The sequence below is a fragment of the Erithacus rubecula genome, assembly GCF_903797595.1.
Source record: "Erithacus rubecula genome assembly, chromosome: 8".
Classification (NCBI taxonomy): domain Eukaryota; kingdom Metazoa; phylum Chordata; class Aves; order Passeriformes; family Muscicapidae; genus Erithacus; species Erithacus rubecula.
Genome location: NC_136659.1, coordinates 27,889,296 through 27,912,000, shown reverse-complemented (window position 1 = coordinate 27,912,000; position 22,705 = coordinate 27,889,296). Strand labels below are relative to the sequence as shown.

At 42.9% G+C, this 22,705-nt stretch overlaps 1 protein-coding gene across 13 annotated transcripts in view; it reads right to left on the bottom strand.

Moving 5' to 3' along the window:
- Positions 1-22,705, bottom strand: part of KALRN (kalirin RhoGEF kinase) — a 457,536-nt gene that overhangs the window by 34,974 nt on the left and 399,857 nt on the right. For 10 of the 13 annotated variants that reach the window (XM_079310805.1, XM_079310811.1, XM_079310814.1 and 7 more), the window contains 11 exons: positions 19,486-19,769; positions 18,610-18,714; positions 13,337-13,467; positions 9,772-9,838; positions 8,407-8,510; positions 6,487-6,556; positions 5,885-5,971; positions 5,037-5,129; positions 3,899-3,949; positions 3,504-3,581; positions 2,465-2,650 (listed from right to left, as the gene is read on the bottom strand). In XM_079310805.1, the coding sequence (XP_079166931.1) occupies positions 2,465-2,650; positions 3,504-3,581; positions 3,899-3,949; positions 5,037-5,129; positions 5,885-5,971; positions 6,487-6,556; positions 8,407-8,510; positions 9,772-9,838; positions 13,337-13,467; positions 18,610-18,714; positions 19,486-19,769 (1,256 nt within the window). Of the gene's footprint in view, positions 1-2,464; positions 2,651-3,503; positions 3,582-3,898; positions 3,950-5,036; positions 5,130-5,884; positions 5,972-6,486; positions 6,557-8,406; positions 8,511-9,771; positions 9,839-13,336; positions 13,468-15,085; positions 15,182-18,609; positions 18,715-19,485; positions 19,770-22,705 lie in introns of all 13 variants that reach the window. The other 3 variants (XM_079310810.1, XM_079310808.1, XM_079310809.1) reach the window with 2 other exon arrangements.

Genomic DNA, 22,705 nt, shown 5'->3' with positions numbered 1-22,705 from the left:
TCACTTCACTTGACTGTAGTCACAGATACTCTTTCTGGAAATCACAAGGATGGGAATTTTGGCTGCTGTCCTACCCTTTGGAGGCTTCTGGTTTATGTGCCAAACTTAAGTGCTTAAGTTTAGCTTTTCCTGAGACACTTAGGGTATAAACAAAAATAGGTTGGCATAGCCTCCAAAAAAAAAAGAGAAGGAGTGTCTTCATGTCAAAAGCAGACAGCTCTGAAGACTAATATTTCCTAGAACAAATCCATCTCCAATTGCTCTGAGTATCTGTCATGGAGATCCACTCCACATCAGAACACTGTCCAGCATTCAAACTGGAATTAGCCTCTTCCTTTGCTGCTGGGGGTCCTTGTGAAGCTACAGTGACGAGCAGGAACTCCCCTGAGATCAGGGTAAGGAAAGGACAAGGACACACAAGTGAGCCTGGACAGCCCTGATCTGAGCTCATTTTCCTTTGGCTGATAACCAAACCAACCCTGCTATGACTCCAGGTAAAAGACATGTACACATGTCCCCTAACCTACTGTTTGTGTCTCAGGGAGATGCATTCACCAGGACTTCCACTTAGGTATTTGGAGAGCCTGAAAGGAACCCAACTGAGAAATATCTGAGAAGGAATGTGCCATTTCTCAAACACTAAAGACCTTATAGTGTAGAAAAGGGTTCTTTGATAATGCAGGACAAGATGCTGAAGCTTCTGTCACAGTTTGAGTGTAACAGACCCAGGGAGTCCCATCCCCCTGACAGACCAGAACAGCTGCATTTGAAGTCATATGCACTTTTTCTCTGGCTGTGACAGAGAAAAGAAACAGCCCCACTGCAAGGTGAGGATGCTCAGAGCCCAGGGAGGCAGGGAATGGTCCTGCCCCACTGAGAGCCACAGCTCTTCTCTGTGTGGACAAATGCCAAAGCAGTGAGAAGCTGAAGTAGGGGCTGGGAGGGAGGGTGTGAGAGCTGCTGGCACACAAACTCCATGCTGAGGTGGGAGAGACACACATGGAGCCACAGGGGATCCCACATTTGCAGCAGACACTCAACAGCAGAATGAGCTGTTTGCCAACTGGAATAAAAGGGGCTGGAAAATTATCACACAAAAATTTTAAACTCAGGCAGTGGGAGCAGCATTCCTTTCGTGGGCTGTGTAAATAGAAAAGCAACTCATACTCTTGGGGCAAGCTAATTTTATTGACATTAGGAGAGATTTATTTTTCTCTCTTTATCTACAATATACAATTCAGGAATTGTTTCCTGCAGATAAAAGCCTCATTGTTATATATACAATAAACTGAAGTAGAAATGATTCATACTATTTCCATCTCCAATTTTAATAATGATATAAATCAGCAAAAATATATAATCAAAGCTGATAATCTAAATCAAGATGATTGTTTATTTGTACACTTCAGGTTTTCCCTTTATAGCCTATTATTTGTTTGGAAACTATAAAATACAGTGACTTGCAAATGAATATAGGCTTTTCAGTAAATGCTGCTGTTTCCATCAGCCAAGAAGATGACCTCATTTCAGTAAATACACTATTTACTGTAAATTTGTTTAGTTATACAGGTTAATATGCATTATTTCAGCTGATAGGGTTCTCTTCTATTTCATATTAATGCATCATTTAAAATTTAGAGCAAACACAATGGATTCTCCCATGTCTCCTAACCTGTATTTTTGAAAAGGAAATCAATGCCAGACTGGTTTCTTAGCTTTGAACGATCCAGAAATTCAAATGAATTGGTGGTTTTGCTTTCTCTGCAGACACAGCAAAGTCCATTCTACCAGGAGATGTGCAGCACTCATTCACCTTCACTGACCATGCCACAGGTTAACTTTGCATTAGTTAAACAAAGAAGGATTTCCTTTGGTTACTTTCAGTTTTTACTTTTAGACCCAGCCCCAAAATCTGGACACATTACTTAAAACCAAAATTAATTTCTCAAAACTCTCTTTAACAGTTTAGCTGATTTTATAATTCCTCTGAGCTGTATTTTTAGAATTATGTGTGGCTTTATTTGTCTTTGAAATATTCTTGCAACATCCAAATTTATACTAAGAGCCCTCACCAGGATTAGGGAGATATTTCCAGAAATATTATATAAAGACTTAGCATTGATTTATAGTTTGGCCTAAAATGACTGTTTTGGATATTGTACCTTCATTTACCTTTTATGATCATGCATAAAAGCAGTTATTGTAAACTTCCTTTGAGTACTGAAGGTTTTGTAGCAATATTTGCTAATTCAGAGCTATGAATGATAGAGGACTTGCCCTGGCTGTGTTCCTTGTAAAAATTACCCAGTAAATTTAGACACCCAGTGGTTTATTTAGAGATGGTCTGAAACAGCTTCTAATCCACTGAAAGGTAAATGCAAAGTTTTCTGCACATTGCTGTCCCCTAGGACAGGATGAACCTTACACGACCATCAAACAGAATATGCTTCTCCTTCTTTCTTACCTTTATGCTTTTCTTGAACATGTAGCCTGGTGTTAGAGATCCTTTTCTCAGGAGTTCACTGAAGATAACAATTTGCTCAAAGAGGAACACCCTGCGCTCCTTGGGTCGGGACTGCACCCCCGAATCCTGCTCTGTCACGTAGAAGGTGTCCTGCTGCAGCAGCTTGCCTTGAGCTGTCAGTTTGCCCTGGAAGCACACAAGGCACCAACATTGCAAACTCTGACCCACTGTGATCCCTCAAGGTGATGTGTTCTATTTCATGCAGCTCAGGTATTCCAGGCAGCCCTGCATTCACCTGAGACATATCCCCCTAAGTCACCAAAGCAGCAATCCTGTAAATTGTCACCTCAGCTGAAGACAAACATAGGTTTTCCTTGCTCTCATTGCCACTGTGTATATAGAACCAGAAGCAAGAGGTCTCAGGCAGACTGCTTTGTACAGTTCATTTCAAATCCTGTTCCCATTATGCTACTGTAGTGCTGCAGCCAAGAGCTCTCCATCACACCCTACGCCAGCACTCACTGACAACACCTGAGAATGTGCAAAAGCCAGGACCTACCTGTTTGCAGTGCATAACACAGGAAGACAAATCTTAATTCATTTTGGAGATAAGACCTGTCCCTAAAGCCTACACTTAGTTACAAGCCACAAGCTGTACCCTGTGGGGCTGTAACTCCCAAGTCCCCTCCTGGACATTGCTGAACTCGGTGGGAGCTGTTAACTTGTTAATGACTTTGCTAATAGACAGAGCAGGCTGGTTCATCACCTGTTTTGCTCTGGTAATAGATATAATAAGTCTCATTAAAGCTTGCAGAAGCTTTTACAGACCTCACATTTTGAAGAAACAATATGAATTATCACAAATCTAGAGTGAGAGGTATGCCACTCCCCCACCTTTGAAACCTCACCAAAGCATGCAGCTCAGCACTGCAGAACAAGCCCTACATAAGCAGCTTTGGTAGATTGTAGAGACAATCATAGAAAGATAAAGTAATTTTCCTTATCTAGTCATTATTAAAAGAAGAATGCAAATGCATACCTCAAAGCCTTGGAGGCGACCCAGGTTCATCATGTCATTGCAACGTTTTGGTACAAGGCACATTAATTCAACTGCTTTCTGTTGAGGAAAAGGGATGCTGCATTATTACAAGAGAACCAGAGGGTTCCTGAAAGCACAGTTCCAAATAATGAAGTTCAATAGCACAGTTGCTGGAGTGACTCATGGCAAGGCCCTCATGAATAGATGTCTAAAGAGGATGGTGCAGGACTAAAATACAGGACTGCACCATCATCTTTTAGTTCTGATTTAAACTAAGAGAAATGCCACATTTAGAATACCAGCAGGATCTTCAGCTATTGTCAAAGAAATACTGGGGTTTTCATTTCTCCACACAAAGTCCCATTAGCCCTATTGTCCAGAGCATGAAAATGTACCTCTATCTCGGAGCACTCCAGACCAGCTTTTTCACTGTACCTCAGGAAGTCCTGGAGAAAGCAGAAAGGTATGCATTAAGGCACTTCAGAAAAGAAAGAACAAAAGGCACCAGTTTGAAAAGGAAAAAAGCAAATTCAGCATGTGATTTTCTGAGAGGAAACTTGCTCCTATTAATAAATTTATCTTCAGAGATTGCTGAATGCCATAACCACTTTAGAAACATGGAAGAGGGGTGTGGATGGTTGTTGAGAAGATCACAGAAAAAAAGACAAAGCTGGGGTTAGACCTTGAGAATGCTTATTTGGTCTCTGTCTTAAGCCACAAGACCACACACACACACACACACACATTCATGAAGATATTTTTTTTTTCCTTTTGGCATTTGGGGAACACAGTGCTGTGCCTTTGCTAATGTGCAGTTCCCAAACCTGGGCTGATGGCAGTCTGCTGGTGTAGAGTTCAAAAAATAGGGGAAACCAGCTCAGAGCCCAGTGCTGCTGGACACTACAGGGTGGGTTCAGACATGCCTGGTTTTAGATATTGGCTTCAGACCCCTTGGGATGAATTTTCAAGAGTGGTGAGTAATTGTCATTATGGATAATTCAGCATAAACCAGAGTGGTCAGGCTCCTTGCGACAAAAAATTGCAATGAGCTCCCAAAATTTTAAGATACTCAGAATATTCTGAAAATAAGTTTCTTCAGCTAATTTGAAGACAGATATTCAGAAATGAAGGCTGTGGAGTTTACTAGAAGCATGTCATTCAGCACCTAAGACAGACTTCAGCAATACATTTGTGTATTTTTGTTCCAGTTTTAAAAAAGTTGAAAGTTTGCTCTGAAACTTGAGAGGAAGAAAATTCCTATTTGAAGTGTACTCTTCTATAAAAAATTCCAAAAGAAAGTTAAAAAAATAATTGTTTACTATCCTACATTACAAGCCACTCACACAGATGCAGCCTCCTGCTCTCTGGACATTTTCCACAGGCCTCTGTCACTGCATGCCCAGAGAGCAGATTCCTCTTTCCTCTTAATTTGATTAATTTATTCCTCATTTAAGTCTAAGGCAGATTTAAAATAAGAGCATCTAATGCAACATGCAAACTAGAGTTTAATCCAAACTGTATTTTTTCACTCACCTTGAGAAGAAGCTGGTACTTAGTTATTCTTTGAATGGGTTTAATTAGAAAGTCACTGATGGTCAGCCGTTGGCTTATTTCCTGCTGAATCTCCTAAAAAATGAGGATTAAAACCAATTGCAAACAATCACAGAGTAAGACAGACAACACGATAAAGGGTCTCAGCAGAGATTTATTTCCACAGAAAGTTGGTCTGTTCTTAATCTTTTGTTTGCAAGAGGGAATTTCTGAGGGTTTAAGAATCTGGCATATCCTATTTAGGCAATTCTAGGCAGGAGCTGTGACTGGGCTGGAAGGGGCTGGAAGCACAGATCCCTCCTGGAGCTGACCAGCAAGGGTCACCCTTCCCTCTGCCCTGGGGATTAGCTCACAGGGCAGCCCTGCACAACTGGCCTCCTACTCTGGGGGAAACATCTTTCCCTTGTTAAACAAGCTTATTTCACATTACTGTCCATGTGTCTAGCCCCAAAGATTTCTTGAAACAGGCGGAATTACTGGGGATTTATGAGAGGCACCACCCAGCTCCAACAGCTTTTACCTCCCCTGTTGTTTGTACATTACTGATTTAAAAGTCCTGTTTTACTTGGAACAGAAATTACTGCATTCGTGGTACTCTGAGGGCCACACACAGTTACTACTGAATTAACCAGCTATTAGAAATTCACAATATGAGAATTTAAAAGCAATTAAATAATAACACTTTCTCTGTATGGCAGAGACCTCAGTACCACGTGCAGTACTAAAATCTCCAGGAGTTTTTTTAGGCAAACCCCACAAGTTACAGAACAGTCTTCTTGACCTGGGCTCCCAGCTGTAAGCAGTAATAATGTACAATGAGCTGTGCTTACCTCAAAGTAGGTTTCATACTCAGCTACAATGTACTCGGAGCGGGGCTTGTTTTGGCAATACACCACGTACATGTGCAACCGGCGCTCCTGTGAAGGAAGGGACACAGCAGCCACTCACATACTGCCTCCCCTTCTGCAGTAAAAGGTGGCAGAAAGCTGCTATGATACTCTGCTTGGTCGTCCTTATTTTTGCTTTAATCAAAGATTTAGTTTGTTAAAGCAGGAAAGAAAATCGGTCACCGGTTCTGCTCTCCACGTCTGCACTTTGGCAAGGGGAGATGTGACACTGACACTGAAAGGTCTGAAATCTCCTCTGGAGTTATACTCTGGCTAACATCACTTGAATGTGTAAATTGTAGCAGTTGGCAAGTGCCTGCCATAAGTGTATTTTGGAAGATGTTCTTGACCACATCAATTTTGCTCCCCAAGTAAGTCATCTGCAAGAAGACAATGACTTATGCCTCAGTGCAATCTACTGAAAGTGTGTAACTACAGGGAAACTTTATGTTTTAATTCAGTTTAGACATGTAAAAGCATTGAAAAGTAGCCATCACACCCTAAAAGACAATTGTACTAGATATAGGAAACAAAATAAAACTTACATGCTTAATAAAAAGCTGTGCTAAACGCTCAGGTTCTTGAAGACATTTTTCCAGTTCAGCCAGGAAAAAGCTAAAATAAAGGATATGAACACTTCAGAATACTTCTTTAGGTCATCCAAGCAGCAAACTAGTCATCGTTCAGATGTAACAGTGGCATTTTAACTCCAGTATTCAATAATAAATGAAAAGGTAATATTGGCTTCTGCCCTTAATGGTGAGATTTCTAAATCATTAGATGAGAGCTGTGAATTGTGGAGGTCTTGTCTTACAAACTGTCTGCTCTTCTTTACTATGACAGGGGTTTCAGTTTTTCAGAAAGTGCTGATCACTATCTAATTGCAAGAGTTGCTTTCCTTCATTGATTACTCCCAAAGTGAAACCCTCCCATATACCAAAATGCTTGTGAAAACTCAACTTGTGAAAACTCCAGCTTTACCAGTTGCATGAACAGATTTGGAGTACTAGTCAATGTGAAAGAGATTGCTGTATGTTTCCACCTGAATAAATGAATGTTCTGCTGGTGGAGTTATGGTATGTTCTGTTTGTCACTGTTCCTAATTTCCTAATAAATTGCAATATCTAATTCATAATAGCCACAGTAATTCATAAACAACATCTCCATCTTGACTTGCAGCTTCAGGGAGGTCATTCATGCTAGGTCAAATGCCCTTACTGAGAATATACTGGGATGCCTAAAAGCAACACTGCTAGATTTTTCTAACTGGTAGGCAAATCCAGACAATCATCCTGTCCATGATCTTCCCCTTTTTCCTTTCAGGATTTCAGTCTTGAATACCTTCACAGATTTGTGACAGTAGCCAGATTTTGTGAGGACATGTTTGCAATGATCTGATTCCAAGAAATCCCAGAAACTCAAAAAATGATGCAAATTGGACAGATGTCCCAATTAAAAATCTTCATTGCTACCATTAGATACAGCTGCTTCCATAACCCAATCCTCTATAAATGCTACATTCATCTGCATTTAAATAGATTTCTTGACCCAGATACACAGAACTAAAAATAGGAAATCTTTCCATTTGTATTCCAGAAAACTACTATCTTCACACTTAATCAAGGAATGGCCCTGGTAAAAATACTCAATTTTTTGGTAACAACTTAACATAAGGTGAAGCTTTCTCTGACATTTTTTAGTTTGTGCTCACAAGGTCATCTGTCAGAACATAAGGACAAGCCCAGACCATGAGATAAGCACCTATGGGACACATGACAGCAAGGATACTGTGCTTCCTGGCTGAGGGAAATGTCCAGAGCTGAAGGAAGATCCAGTCCACTGCCCATTGCTCAAATCTGTACATGCACACTCAAATTTTAGTTAGCAGGAGCTGCAGAGTATTTCTGAGTGGCAGAGTTGAAATGATGACCATATTCTCCATAAGTAAGACATGGACAAAGCAAAACTTTGTTCACAAAGTTACATGGGAAATGGCCCAGGGTTTGTATTTCCAGCAGCTTCTCAAAATCTACCTCTGTGAGTAAGATTTTCAAGGAATGGAGCTCCTAACTCAGAGCCAAAAGCATCAACTTGGCCAAAGCATGCCAAGGCTCACTGTGAAAACTTGAGGTAAGCACAGTGCCTTCCATCATGCAGTTGTGCTGGTTCTGGCTGGGTAAGCAAAGCCCTATATCATATTTAGGGTATTGAGAGACTGGCTAAAAGCACATGAATCAGAACATAATTTCAGGATTCAAGGTAGCCAGGATTTGTGATGTCATTAAGCAGCACTTACAAACCAACAGACACAATCTAAAGAGAGGCAAGGTCTTTGGAAGTTCAGCCCTGAATGACTTGATGGCATTCAATTAAAAGCAGCTTAGACATACAGACATCATACAGTCTAATCCTCTATGGGCAAGAGGTTAGAAAGGTGTTTAAGAGGAACTAAACCAAAAACTTACTCTTTGTGCCAGTCATAGATTTGGTGAATATTGCCAAACACAATCTTGTCTTTCCCTTTCATATCTTCAGAAACTCCTTTTTCTTCCATCCTCTTCATGAAGCCCTTTAGGATTAAGGATCAGTGATTCAGCAAAGGGCTCATTTGAAGAGGGATCACAATTACACTCTTTTCTTTTTCAAAGAAGCTAAAGTTTAATGCCAGGATTTTTTACATTTAAAATGCTCAAAATATCTTTCAATTGAAAACCAGAAACCTAAGTAGATACTTTAAATTACATAGTTTGCTTAAAAGAAAACTTTAAAGGATTTGTTTAGAATATCTGCAATACTTGCACAAACCATTATTAGACGAAATTGAAGTGACAAGGGCAATTGTAAGATAAAAGTTAAACAAAATAGTTTGTCAAGCTCTTAGATTCTCTGGTAAGAGGAAGAAATCAGATTCTGTATAGAGTTCTTCCATTCATCACCATGAGTATTTTGTGGGAGCACAAAGCCAAGCAGTAAGTTTAGAGTCACAAGAACAGGATTTCTCACACCTCCTGAGAGTTTCTTTGTAAGCCTTTGGAGCACAACAGCCCTGTCAGGTTTGCCAGTGGTGCACAATGCAAACAGAACATAACACAAAGGCTTTCAAGTTTGGAAGCTGTTGAAAATCACTGTTAGATAGACTGATAATTCTCTCTGGACTGGTGAATCACATGTCTCCAGTTCTGAGTCCTTGCTGGGAAAAAAAACCTGAACTGAAAAAGAACTGCACTGAGTTAGATGTGACAGGTGTTCCCTAGGGATCAGCCAAATCTTTGCAAGTTCAGGCTTAAAAAAAGAAAGACTGTTTTAAATGTAAAAAAACTTTAAACTCTCTTTTATCTCAGGCTTTTTGCAAAACAATGATCCACAGGACACACATGCACCTCAGCACAGTTCCAGGCCCAGCTTCTGGAAAGGTTCTCAGACACAGCACATAAGTCAGGTGCAAGTTCAAGTAAAGTATGTGTTACCATTACCCAATGTGACAGGAAGAAAAGCATGAAATAAGTGGTAGGATCATAAGTTAATTCTCCACCAGTGCTTCCAAAGCTGCAATACAGCAAAAAGAGTTTGTAACAAGTAGGGGAGCCAAGAAAAATCTTTGCACAGTGGAGTTGAACCTAAAATACAACATTTGCTAGATGGAAACAAAAATAGTTTCCAAAGGCATTTCTTCTTGTTTCTGTCAACATCAGAAGGGGACCATGGAAGCAGACTGCAAAATAAAATAAAGCAGTTTGTTTCTCAAGCTGTATTTTTTCTTGTTGTCACTTGTCAGCATGGTTCTTTTTGTTGGGAAAACATTTTGCATAGCAGGGTTTGCTTCAGCTCACCTCTACAACAGTTCCCAAGTCTTTGACGTAGTCTTTTTCAGTCTGCACCAGCTCATTTAAGACAAACCTAAATTAAAACAGAACACACAAGTATTTGACCATATTCCTTGATGTTACCATTTGCTCTTTTACCACATATGACCTTATGATAAAACCCCATCATCATCCAGATCACATAAAACAATTCACCCTTCACTCAGAGCTCAGTGGAATGTAAAAGACAAAAACATCACATGTTGGGTCAGAGTAGTTTCAAATCTCTTAACCATTCTTTCCTGCTATCTCTCTTCCCCCCACATCCCAGGATGGTACAAGAGCAGCAGCACAAACAGCTGCCTGTACCTTAAACTACCCCTCCCTGATCTCCTCTCCCCATTCCCTACACAGCCCCCCTGAAAATGATGGAGACGACGTGTCCTGACTCATTCTGCAGCAAGCAGGAGCAGATTTCTTGCCCCAGTCCATTTGGCTTCACCCAAGATTCATCAATTAAGTATCAGTTTGGAAGTTTCAAACACTTGGAAAACAAATCCCCTGTCCCATCATAACTAAGGGCCTAATCTTTCAGAGCAGGTAATCTAAGTGTGGGTGTGAATGTTTTAACTCTGATTGCAGAGCTAATAACCCTGGGTAAGGGAGTCATCTAATGGAAGACTGATGCATGCAAACAACAGCAAGCTAAAAAAAGCCCCTCCTTTGTAACTCAAACTGACTAATCACATAATGTTCTTTTGAGGACAATTTCAGAAAGTTACACCTTGCTGCAGACAGTTTGTCTCTCAATTACGCCAATACACAGATTTGGCACGTGACAAATAAACTCCATCTGTCCTCAAGTTTCCTGTGGCAGTAGGGACAGAGGAGAGCTTTCATGTCTGATATTGCTCTGTCCACATCAATCACCAGACTGACCCACTTGAAGTACAGGGCTGAGGGCAAACAGTGCTAAGATATAAATACCTGGAGGGAAAAAAGCAACCAGGATGACATTAGTTATGAGAGGCTACTGAGAAAATAAACCCTGCTCCTGCTGCGCTTGCAACGTGTCCCTTGCTCAGACAAAGCGAGGTGATACTCTGGCCACGTGGTAGAAAAAAGTCAAGCAGCTCCTTGTTGTTGTGAGGGTGAGATCCAGCCCCCTTGGCAGCAGCCACAGCAGCTGCTTGTGCTCTCTGCAGCTCTCTGCCAAGCGGTGCCCGGGCAGCAAACACGTGTGAGGCAAGAGGCAGAGGCTGCCCTGTGCCAGCAGAGCGTGGCACAGCAGGCTGAGCTGCACAGCCTGGGCTGCCTGAGCCACCATGCCTTGGGACAGGCTCCCTCTGCCTCAGAGGAAGGCTGGCAGGGGAATGGGAGAACCTCTCCCACCCACGAGGTTACTGCAAAGATCCACCTGGCCAAGTTCTGTTCTAGAAAAAGCAGCATGTGCTTGTAGTACATAACATTGCAGGGCATGCAGGCAGGTGGGTGTTTATTAAAAATCAGTGCAGCAAGCAGGTTTCTGGTGAACAGACAAAACCTGCCAATCACACCTCTACTAGGATTCAGGGTCTGCACCTCCACGCTTACTTGAAATTCAGCACCAGGGTTCCCTCTGTTCCTCTCTTCCTACCAAGCAGGAAAATCAACCTTGACCATCTCTACTCATTCTCTGAAGCCTACCTGATGCAGCACCTTAGAGGTACTCCCAAATTTAAGGTTTCTGAGATGCATGTAGGCAAAAATTCAAGTTCACTCACCTCCTGCTCTGATAAAAGGGAGCAAGGGCAGCGAGTTGCTTGCAAATTGCCCTGGTCACCAGCAGGCATTGACTACACAGCTGTATTTAAACTGGCATGAGCAGGAGCCAGGCTAGAGCCTCCCCATTTCTGACTGACTGTAAGTAGCAGGATGTCTTGGAAACTCTGTGTTAGACCTATACTGAACAATGGCACTCAATAAGACAATTGTCTTACTGCTCACAAATGCAGCAATCCAGCCTGATGGAATAAGGAGTTTCCTCACACCAGAGCTAACTGCTGGCATGGATGTGCTGCCAGGAACAGGACATTTGCTGCCTATGCCTGTGCAAGGGTTCAGCTGCTGTTCTGTGGGGATTGGAGGGTCACAGCTCAAGCTGAGAGATCAGCTGCCTCACATGACTATGGAATTAAACCCAGCAAGCTGCAGGGACACAGAATGCAGACACAAAGGAGCTGGAGGGGAGACAGATGTCTTGTGCTGAAAGCCACTAGCAGGTGCTCCTAAACATCCTGGTGTTTAGGAATTCTGGCAGCTACTAATTGCACATAATAGGCTGCCAGTCCCCTGCCAGAAGAGTTCCTGTAGCTGTGCTTTCAGTGGCAGAGGTCTCTGCACTAAAACTGCAACCTGCAGTTAGCTGCCAGTCCCCTAATTAATGAATTGCTACCAGAGCAACTCCAGATTCTGCAGTATTGAGGAGCTTTTAGGAGACAGTCATGGGCAGAGATGCTCCCTGTGGGAAGGCTGACAGCTTCCTTGTAGAAAATTTCTGCCATTCACAAACATCCAGGAGTGCCATGTCCTTGTCTGCTGTTGGTAGCTGCTGCAGTCCCTCACTGTTATCCCTCCTATGGCTTCCTGCAATAAACTGCAGGAACAAATGATAGCTTTCACAGACCTGGGGCACTTTGCTCCTACTTCATCTTCTATTCTTAACCACCTCCTTCTTCTTTCCTGACTTGGCATCTTTCCCAAATGGGGTGCTCTTCTTCCATCTCTCACCTCACCCCACTCCCATGAGAGCTGTATAGAAGGTTACTTTTCCCCTCAATCTACCATTTGATTAGGTCATTGCAGTTACTGTTGTTAGTGTAAGTGCTGATACAAAGAAAGCAGCCACCTCAGCTTTCTGTCATATAATTCTTGATCCTGTTGCTCCAATTCTCTGTGTTCTTCAGCTGAACGTGCATTTAAGAAATACTTTAATCATTATTGGCTTTGAAGGAATAAGCATTATTTTTGTCAAATTTAAGGGGGTATACAGCTAATTTAAAAAAACAACTTTCATGAGCTCTCACCACTTCTTTTTTCTCCCATTACCATGAACATGACAGTTTTCCAAATGGAACTTTCTTTTAATGTTTCCACCACAGATGCATCTGAATCATGTCCCTTCCTTTGCTAATAATGACAGCAAAAAATATCTCTTTCAAAAATCCTAGAGGGATTCTCTGTTCTTTTCTCAAAGGTAGCTAATAAGGTCAGCCACATAACCCCCCTCTGAGAGCTGATTTCACCTCTGGCAATGCAGTAATTGCCAATGCAAACTTCTCAGTAATACCCATTGAGCTCTACAGAGGCTTTTACAGCAATATATATTTGCTATCTGGTGTAAAAGCTGTACATTATAGAGTGATGATGAATTTCCTGTGTGTGGAAGCTCTTTTATGAAGTGTTTTTACATGCAAAGAAAGACAAGAAGCAAGCAGAACATGGTTTTACTCTCAGTTTCATGCTCACTCACTGACTACAAAGTATTCCTGGAGTGCTGCTGTGTGTCCTCCTGGGGAACATATTTTTGGAAAGAACCAGTAATGCAACTTACATCCTGCCTCTCATGGCTTTGGCTTTTTGTTCCTCTTCAAGGTTTCGTGGGGGAGTTGAAGGTGTCATTCCTTCATTTAAGCAGCCAGGGGCATCTTTTAAGCCTCCTCGGTAAGATCCTCCTTCAAGGGTCTAAAAGAACCCCAAAGAACAATAGAATAAACATTTTCCTTGACCTTCAGCATCACTATTCAATTCAGTTCTGCAACCAACATTATAAAGTATTCAGAAATACTCTCCTGCAGGACTTTGTGAAACATAACCAAACTAGTTTTAGGTTGATGTAAGACCCCACAAAAAAAAAAAAAAAAAACCAACTTAAAGCAGAGTTGTCATCCTCTTGTTAGAAGGTGGAAAAAGATGTTCCAGTAGATCTGAGAAAAGAAAACTCTTCCAAATTATTTCAAATCAACCTGGAAATATCCTGATGTCTCAATCAAGACCATTGTTAGGCTACACGTGGTTAAAAGTTCCTCTGCCAAAAGCTGAATGGGGGATTCTTGTAATAAAATAAAACACAAAATAGAAATAGACACATAGTATTCCACAATAATCAAAGTTTGCCTCAAATCCCTTGAAAGTAGTTGTAATAGTCTAATAGACTGCATGTGGGGGAGGGAAAATAAAATATCATCAAAAAAATATGTCTAACTGGATTAATGAAATACTTTTCAGTTTGTTAGTAGTCCCTAACTGGAATAAAACCATTTTAAGTGAATTTCCTGGGAAAAGCCTTCTTGGTTTCCCATGCCACAGAGCTGCTTTACCACTCATGCCTTATCAAGCACGCTGTGAACGCTGACTCTCCTCATGTACCAACATCTCAAACTGAGAAAATACCAAAGCCTTCTGAAGTGATTCACTAGATAAAGATGCTTGCTCACAGTTGCAGTAATTTAATGATCACTGTGGGGATTTTAAAATTTTCTTTTTACTCTCTTCACCATTCCAGTAGATGTAAGGAATTGAACCTTTGTAGGTTCATCATATCCCTGCTTGTTAATTATGTTAAACTTGTTCAGAGAAAGCATTTAGCTAATTTTAGAGGTCCTGGGACATGTAGAAAAAGGTTTAGCTTTAATATTAACATTTTTTAACTGCTCAGGGAAAACTTAAAAGAAGCCAAGATATGAAACAGGATTTACTCCTTGTCCAGCAGACATGGGATCAGACAGTGAGAGCACACGATATGAAATTTTTGAACAAATTAATCCCAGAGCATTTTTATTGCTTATTCCACTCCCTGCAAGAAAGAGTTGACAAGGCAGATTAAAAGTGACACATGAATCTTTGTAAAATTAAGGCACAGCTGTGGTACTTCAAGCAGTTCTACTCTTTAGAGAGTCTTTTCTTCAAAAACAGAACACCAAACACATTCATGTTGGGTAGTAAAACTCCTGTGCCTCAGAACAAGCTTTAAAACAAAACAAACAGAACATCTCACTTTGTAAAATATTTGAATGCTAACAAGACCCCAGAAATTGTACAGTACAGTAGCTCATGCTCTGCAAAGCCCACTCCAGAAGTGACTTTTGACTATGCAGCACAGAGCCAATGTGAGATGCAGGCTTCATCTCACAGGGGAACAAAACATTGGACACTACTGAGAAGCAGAGCACACAGGGTTAATAAAAGCAGAGCAGATGAAGGTAGAAAGCAAGGAAACCAGAACAAGAGGCAGCCTTTAAAGCCCTTCCTTAGAGTCACATTGGGCCTGTTGTGTACACAGTTTTCACAACACTAAACTTACCAGCTTAGTTTTGACCAACTTTTCTATTGCACTGACAAGATCCGCAGCAGTTGGGACATCGGAGGAGCTCTGGCGAGCAGCTAGCAAAGAAGAGGACTGCAAGACACCAGGTGGCAAAGGAAAAGCAAGTTAGCAGGATGAGAAGGGAGTAGGAAACCAAGGGGTCAGTGAAGAAGCTTCTGAGACAGGAGAAGGAAGGTGGGAGGGACCCATGCAGGTCAGTGAGCGAGTGTTGCCGTGTCACACAAGCATGGAATTGCCATCCACTCCTGGTGCACATCTCCCTGCAGCACATGGAATTGCCATCCACTCCTGGTGCACACCTCCCTGCAGCACATGGAATTGCCATCCACTCCTGGTGCACATCTCCCTACAGCACTTCCAAGACTGGGACCAGGGAACAGTGTCAAACAACTGAAGTTTATGTACAAACAGGTTACAACACTCCTAAAGTTGGTTCCTCCTTCTAAGGGCATCTACGGCCTTATAGGCTCCAGAAAATTGATTTTTACTGCAGATGTAAGAAATTGCCCCTACCCCCAGACATGCATATTTAATAAAAGCAGTCAAGCACAAGGCACACATGGAGTTACAGGCAATAGGGAGGAAGCCAGGGGGGGACAAATCATCCCCCATCCTTTCCCCAGATCAATTGCAACTCCAACTGAACTTGGATGGCACCTACCACTCATGCAACTCCAGTCATCTAAAATGTGTAACTCTTCTGTCCTCTCTCTGCAACCACTGGAGACAAAACACCCCTACATATCTCACCTCTCCTGAGTACCTGGCACAGGAGGGCAGAAAAAGTCTGTTTTAGTTTAAGGTTTTTGCTCCACAAGGGCATATCACCCCTTGACTGCTGTCCTAAGAAACCTCAGTCTGAACACCCAAATCCACTTAACAGCTATGGGAATTGGGATTTATTAGCTTACCTGTATACACATTTCTTCTGAAGGCAAAACAAGCACTGACTAAAGCTACAAGCCCTTGGACAACCTCCTTTTGTTGTCAGGCTGACACAGACTAAAGCATGGCTCAATTTTTATAAATGATGAAAAAGCTTATTCATCCCTCAGCTGCCTCATGGAAGTCTTGTGGAGGGCAGCTATTTCAGTGAAGTCACTGTGCAGGTGCCAGTGAACACACATCTCACAGAGATTAAACAGGGATGGGAGGGAGATGGGGGAATGTGATGGCAGGAATTAGGCAGCTGGCCACTTCTTTCAGCAGCCCTTTGGGGAGGGTGCTCCTGTTGAGTGACACATCCCCAGGAGAAGAAAAAAAAAAAGGCAAACGAGATTAATCCTAACCAGAAGCCTTGTGACAGAACAGAAACATGAACACATTGCTACTCATCAACTTGTCTTTCACAAATAATACAACTAATCAACAGTTCTAATTGCAACAACAACAAAAACTACAGGTAATCAGGCTGGTAATTGAAGAATTAGGCTGGTAATGCAGGAATCTCATACTAATGTAAAAGCTCAGCCTGCCTGTTTCACCTGCAATGCAGACAGAACAGACGTGTCTAGGAAAAAAAAAAAAAGACTGAAAATAAAGACTTTGAAAAGATACTGGACAAATACATCGATGATAACTGCCAAACACAGCCATTCTAGCAGGAGGAGTCCAATTTTTGGAGGCACTTAACAGCTGTTACTCTCACTTATTTTAACTGAAATTGCTCAATATCTTGAGAAGTAAATAACTGCAAGATTCTGAAGGAAGCATGAAAACATTTGCTGCCTACAAGAATTCCAGTGCTAAATAAAACTTCTGTGATCGACAAGAGTCTGGTTTGAGTGGGGAAAATAGAAATATGGTATTTCTATTCTTTAGGAAGCAAACTATGAATTTCTAAAATGAAAAGATCTTGCAATTTGTCTTTATGAGAGCCTCCAGGAGCAGTGAGGCACAATCACTGCTGCCTGGCAGATGGACTCAGGGAAAAGTGTCACCTCCCATACATGCAGACATCTCCTACCTACCACAGCCACTGCCCCACACTGCTGCTGCTGGTCCAGCCCAAGCCCATGCCTGTAAGCACAGAGGGAGGACATGAGCAGGACACTGTGCCCAAATTAACACCATTAAAGAGCTCACAGCTCCTGCATGGCTCAAACATTGCTAATTGGTGCTCTGTGCCAGGAGATTCAGGACCCTGTCAGCTTTAGTCTTTTACCCCCCTGACAAAAGGTAGAGTAGGGTAAGAAAAACAAGAGGGGAAAAAAAGGGTTTCAGATGCATCTTGCTCCATTTAATCTTCCGTTTTAGGAGTGGGTGAAGAAACAAGATACCAAAACATTCTGTAGAGCTCAGACATCTGAAGCAGAAAACAGCTTAGTTCCACAACATTTATGCTGTCAGAAACATATTTAAGAACTACTGAAATCCCATGGCATGTGGGACACTAAAATTAGTGACCTGAGCTGCAGCACTTTTGTTTTTCTTTTAAAAAACCCCCAAAATAAAACCACCTCCCCAAAACCAAAAAGCAAGCTAAGCCCCAAACATTTAGCTAAACTCCATGGGGAACAGCCAGAAGCAATTGTGCTGGGCATGGATCCACCAGGGCTCTGCTCTGCTGACCTTTCCTCTCTGCCCCTCACCAGACAGCCAGCAGCACACAGAGCACTCTGAGGGCAGGAGTCCACAGCTCCAGCTGCTTCCTTCTGCTCCTGCTGCCACCACAATGTCATAACATTTCCTGACAGATTAGCAGCAAGCCCCCAAATCCTTTACTCCATCACTCTGCTCCTTGAGTCCCAGAAATATTTACATCCTCTTCTCTCTGTATTTCCAAACTTCTGCCTGAACCTTCCCCAAGAACATTCTGGGTTGTTTTGGTTTTTCTTTCCTGACAATTTATTAATCTCCCCTATCCTTGCCTCTTTGCCTGCAGCAATTACAATTAGAGGACAGTGATACAGAAGTGGCAGTGCTAAAAACAGATGCCAGCAGGAAAGCAGGAAACTGCAAAACAGGAGGATGGTTTTCTACAAGGGAGATGACAGCACCAGGAAAGGGTGGGGGACATGTACTGACAGGACTGGCTGTGAATGCAAACCACTGTCTCAGCCATATCCACAGGTTCTTACTTTGAGTTAAACACAGCACCCTGCAAGCCACAGGGCCAATTACCACAGCAAATGCTGACTTAGTGTCAGAGAAGAGAACTACCACCACCAGCATGGTGCCACCAAACACCATTAATCCTGCTACAGCCAGACACCAGCAGCACTTTCCAAACAGATTATCAATCCAAAGGGAGTTTCTGACACACACAGCACAGGCACACCAGCGACCTGCCATGAAATGGGATGCCAAGGCTAAATTGCTTATCTAGCACTGTTCGTAAATTCACTTGGAGAAAGGTATTAGATTATGATTTCCACATAGGAGACTCTTCACCACCAGTCTAGGCCCTTGATACTAGAAGACCACTACAAAACCACTGTGATACAGCTATGTGAGAAATGCACTCAAACAGAACAATTATATAGTAAGGGAGGCCTTACCATATCATCTTGGGTTGGATCATTGTCAAAAATCTTCATAGGAGGAGGAAGTGGTGTGTGAGATTCTTCATCTGCTTCATCTTCTCCCCAGCCCTTCTTGCTCTTCTGAAGAAAAGTTAAATATAATTAGAAACAGAGACAGGATTCTTTTATCTTTTCAGTTCAGAATTGTGTTGGATGGAAGGAATTGCAGGTAATGGAGGAGAAGCAGATATAAGGTTTTGCTGGTTAATCCTGGTGCATTCTAAGGCTTACAGAAATACAGTTTATATGTCATTCATGCAGCTAAGGAAGCTACATCTGTTTGTGTGCTGACAGAATAGTAGTTTTTTCATTTAAATAAGAACTGTTTGGTGTACAGTTTTTTAAAGGTGTTCCTCTATTTGTGTTCAGTTAGTATCTTCTGCATTTTTGTCTTTTAATTCCTCTTTCACTTTACCAGGTAATACGGTGGAGAATACGCCTGTAGAAAAACTGCAGGTACAATAGAGAGCAGATTTAACAGAAACATGGCTATTTCTCAGAGTATTTTCTTTCATTAAGGAATTACAGGCAATGGAAGCATAAAGGTGATATGAACCTCAGCAAAAAGTGATAACAGCTGCCCCGGAAAAACTTAATTTCTGTCCCTGGCAGCTTTTTAATAGGCTATTAAAAATGTAGTCAAAAGATAATAATATATGCAAACTGTGAAACACTGTTCCTTACATATTCCACTGCTCTTGGAAGACAAAGCTGTTTGCAGCAATGCAATCCCATGTATGACTCGTCCCCTCCAGACCCTTGGGGAACAGCATTTACTCACGCATGACTCACACCCACGGAGGAGACTACCCTGGCCAGATGGCATTTCCTGTAGCAATCACCAGCACACACCTCATCGGCGCTGTCCCCTTGAGGGGTGGTCTCATCCCCAGTTTTTGGCGAGCCCAGGTCGAAGCTCTTCCTGCCATCCCGCACCTTCTTCTGCTTCTTGATGTGGCTCTCGGCCTTGCCGCTGTTGAGGCGGCGCACGGGGCTGGTCAGCCACTTCTTCAGGGTGTTGGTGGAGCGCTTGGGGCCCGGGGAGCTCTGGATGGAGTTGAGGGATGGCTGAGGCTGTAAGTTGGCCACGGAGTCAGACTTGCCCCCGTTGTCATTGGAAGAGACCGAATATGCATCTGCAAGAAGACGGCGCAGGTGAGACCTCATGCCAGCGGCCTCTGCTCCCGGCAGCGCCGAGCACAGAGTGCACCTGCCCTGGGGAAAGGCCTGCTGACCTATGGACTTTATGCAAACTTTATTGCACACCAGAGAGAGGAATATGCCCTGCAACAGGCATCTCACGCACCTCTCTCATTTCCTACCACACTGTCTCTATGAATTGCAGACAGCAAAGTTCTTTATACGCGGGGTTTTATTCAGGTTTTTTTATGGAAGCCTAATTTTCACACTGAGTGCTGAATTTCTCAGCTTCTGCCCACAATTTCATTGTGAATTGCCAAGAAGAAAATAAGCACAAAAAGCAGATTACTACAGGAAACCTGACAGCCACCAACACATTGTCAGGTTCCATAATTGTTTCTCAGCTTTTTCCAGACCCCAATGACATGATATAGTTAGACTACTTATTAATTTTGAAGCACCTTAAAATTATCTCATTTGCCTCTGAAAGCAATCTGTCAGAAGAGTTCACACATTCACTAGAACTCAGAAACTGGAATGAACAATTACAAAAGATGACAAAGTCTTCAAATCAAGTGTTCAAACCTCAATAAGGTTTAAAATGAAACAATAGTTTCATTATATGGAAGCAGGAGGTTCTGCTAAACTGCATCCAACCTCAGTTACTGATACACATGTTCAGACTGGCACCTTAAGAAAGGGCTGCAACCTTCCTCACTCCCCCCAAATGCAACAGACCAAAGATGTGCCAATGCCAGTAAGGCTTTAAAACCAAAACAAACAAGTTGCTCAAAGATTTCACAATTGCCCTTCAGGAACAAGTGCCCTGCTTTCAACTTTCTGAAACCATGGCAAGGAAACTCCCTCCCCTCCCTATCAGGGACTGAGATGTTTAATTTCACACAGTTTAAGATGAAGATTTTTTTTTTACTAAATTCAGACACTCTCACATGCCTATAAGAAACATCTCAGGCTGTGCATCAGAAAAGAGCCAACTGATACAATTAAATACTTTTACTTTGTTATCTCTGAATCTTTTATCTGTCCCAGCAGAAATCAAAAACCTGTGTTTTTGAAACACATGAAAATAGACTGGTGCATCCAGATATTCTCAGTTCAGCAATAAATACCATTAGAGATGCTGGGTTGGATACATGCTGATTGTAGACAATCATTACCTCTATTGTTTTAGAAGCAACACCTGCTACCTGCATAAAGAGATCACATCCCCTCTGGGCAGAGCTGCTTGCAGGAGCAGAGATTGCATCCTGCCAGCTTGCACAATGCAGACCATGGGACTCAGAATGTTTTATAGCCACACACAGCACCAGCCAGAAGTTGAACCAGTAAGTTATTACATACCTGACGTCAAAGGTAAAATTTTAGAAGATACAGAAATAATTTTAACAAGCTAGAGAAAGTCGAAGTTCATTTCCCAGACAAGAACAAAATCTCAATCATCTGTTTTTTCACAACAGGAGTGAGTGCAAGAGGAACTGGGAGGAGGATGGGTTCCAGGTGGAGCTGATCCCAGGTGAAGCTGCTGGGGATTTTCTGGCATTCCTCCGCAAGGGCAAAGTAGCAGTCTTATCTCCAAAAGGCCTGGGTTTAACATCAGCTCCTGCTGATGTTATTTCATGTACATGAAGCAGTGCTAAATCAACTAGTGCCAGATAATGTTTGTCAGGGCCCAGCTTATCTTCCACTCAGTAGCTCTGGATAGCTCTCCCTGGCAGGCTCCACGTGATGCTCTGTGTTTATCAGCGCCTTGCGTCAGCAGCGTGCAGGGTTTCGTGGTGGTGGGTTTGATCCTCCAAGTGCCCTTGTGCCCCTGGCAGCACTGAAAGCCCCACAGCCAGTGGGGGAAGCTTGAGGGTTCCTGGCCAAGGGGCTTTGCCCTCAGGTGCTCCTGCTGCTGCAGGAGGGTGAACTTGGGGAATTTCTGCAGCAAAGGCAGCTGGCTGCAGTCAGAAGGAGAAATGCACAAGTGATTGCTGTGTGGGGCTGCCACTCCCAGGGGTGATTTGGGGGAGCAGCTGTATCAGGGACCCGCTGCCTTTGCTGGGGACTGGGCTCAGTTGAGGAGAACCAAGGATGAGCTGATCTCAGCACATCTCAGATGATGTACAGAGAGGTTTTTACTACACCTTGTAAGGAACACAGTCCAACCCCCACCTCCAGTCCACAGCACTTTACCAATTTAACTTTTGGTAAGGGAAGGGAGCTGGTAGGAGGCTAATGAAGCCTGAGACAGCCCCAGGGGTTTGTTACTGAGATGCAATCCTATCTTAGCCCAGCAGGCTCAAGGCAGGGCCAAGTTCAGAAGTTCTGATTCCTGTGAAGGGGAAGCAGAAAACACCCCAGGTTTTACCAACAGGGTCAGGCTCAGCCTTGCTGCCACCCTCTCCTTTCCCCAGCAGCACAGCCACAGCTGGGGCACAGACAGACACACTGCACCTCTCCTGCCATGGCACTCTGCTCAGCTGTCTGGGGAAGCCATGGTAATCCTGCCAGTCCCAGGAAGGCAGCAAATGGGCAGAAACAGTCCCAGTCCCAAGCTGGCCCACAACCCACCCTGCCTGCTTGTAATAATTTTGATACCCAGATCCAAGAACCCTCTGCAGACTGAACATGAGCTTCAGAGCCACCAGCCATAACAAGAGTCAACCCACAGGTTTCCACAGGGAGACTGTTAACACCATCCAATGATCCCACCTGGATTTTCCTGCTCAAGGTCATGCCTTTGGCGATGAAAAAGGCTGTTTACCAAAGGGTTACTACATGTTGGTCATGCCATGCAACCCTGTCAGATATGAAGTCCCCTTCTTTCTTCTTGTTTGCTGAACTGCCCTGGCTGAGCACAGTAAGGCATCTGGGACAGAGCCCACGCCTGGCCCATGCAACCCAAGAATAGAGACATGGCTTTATTCTG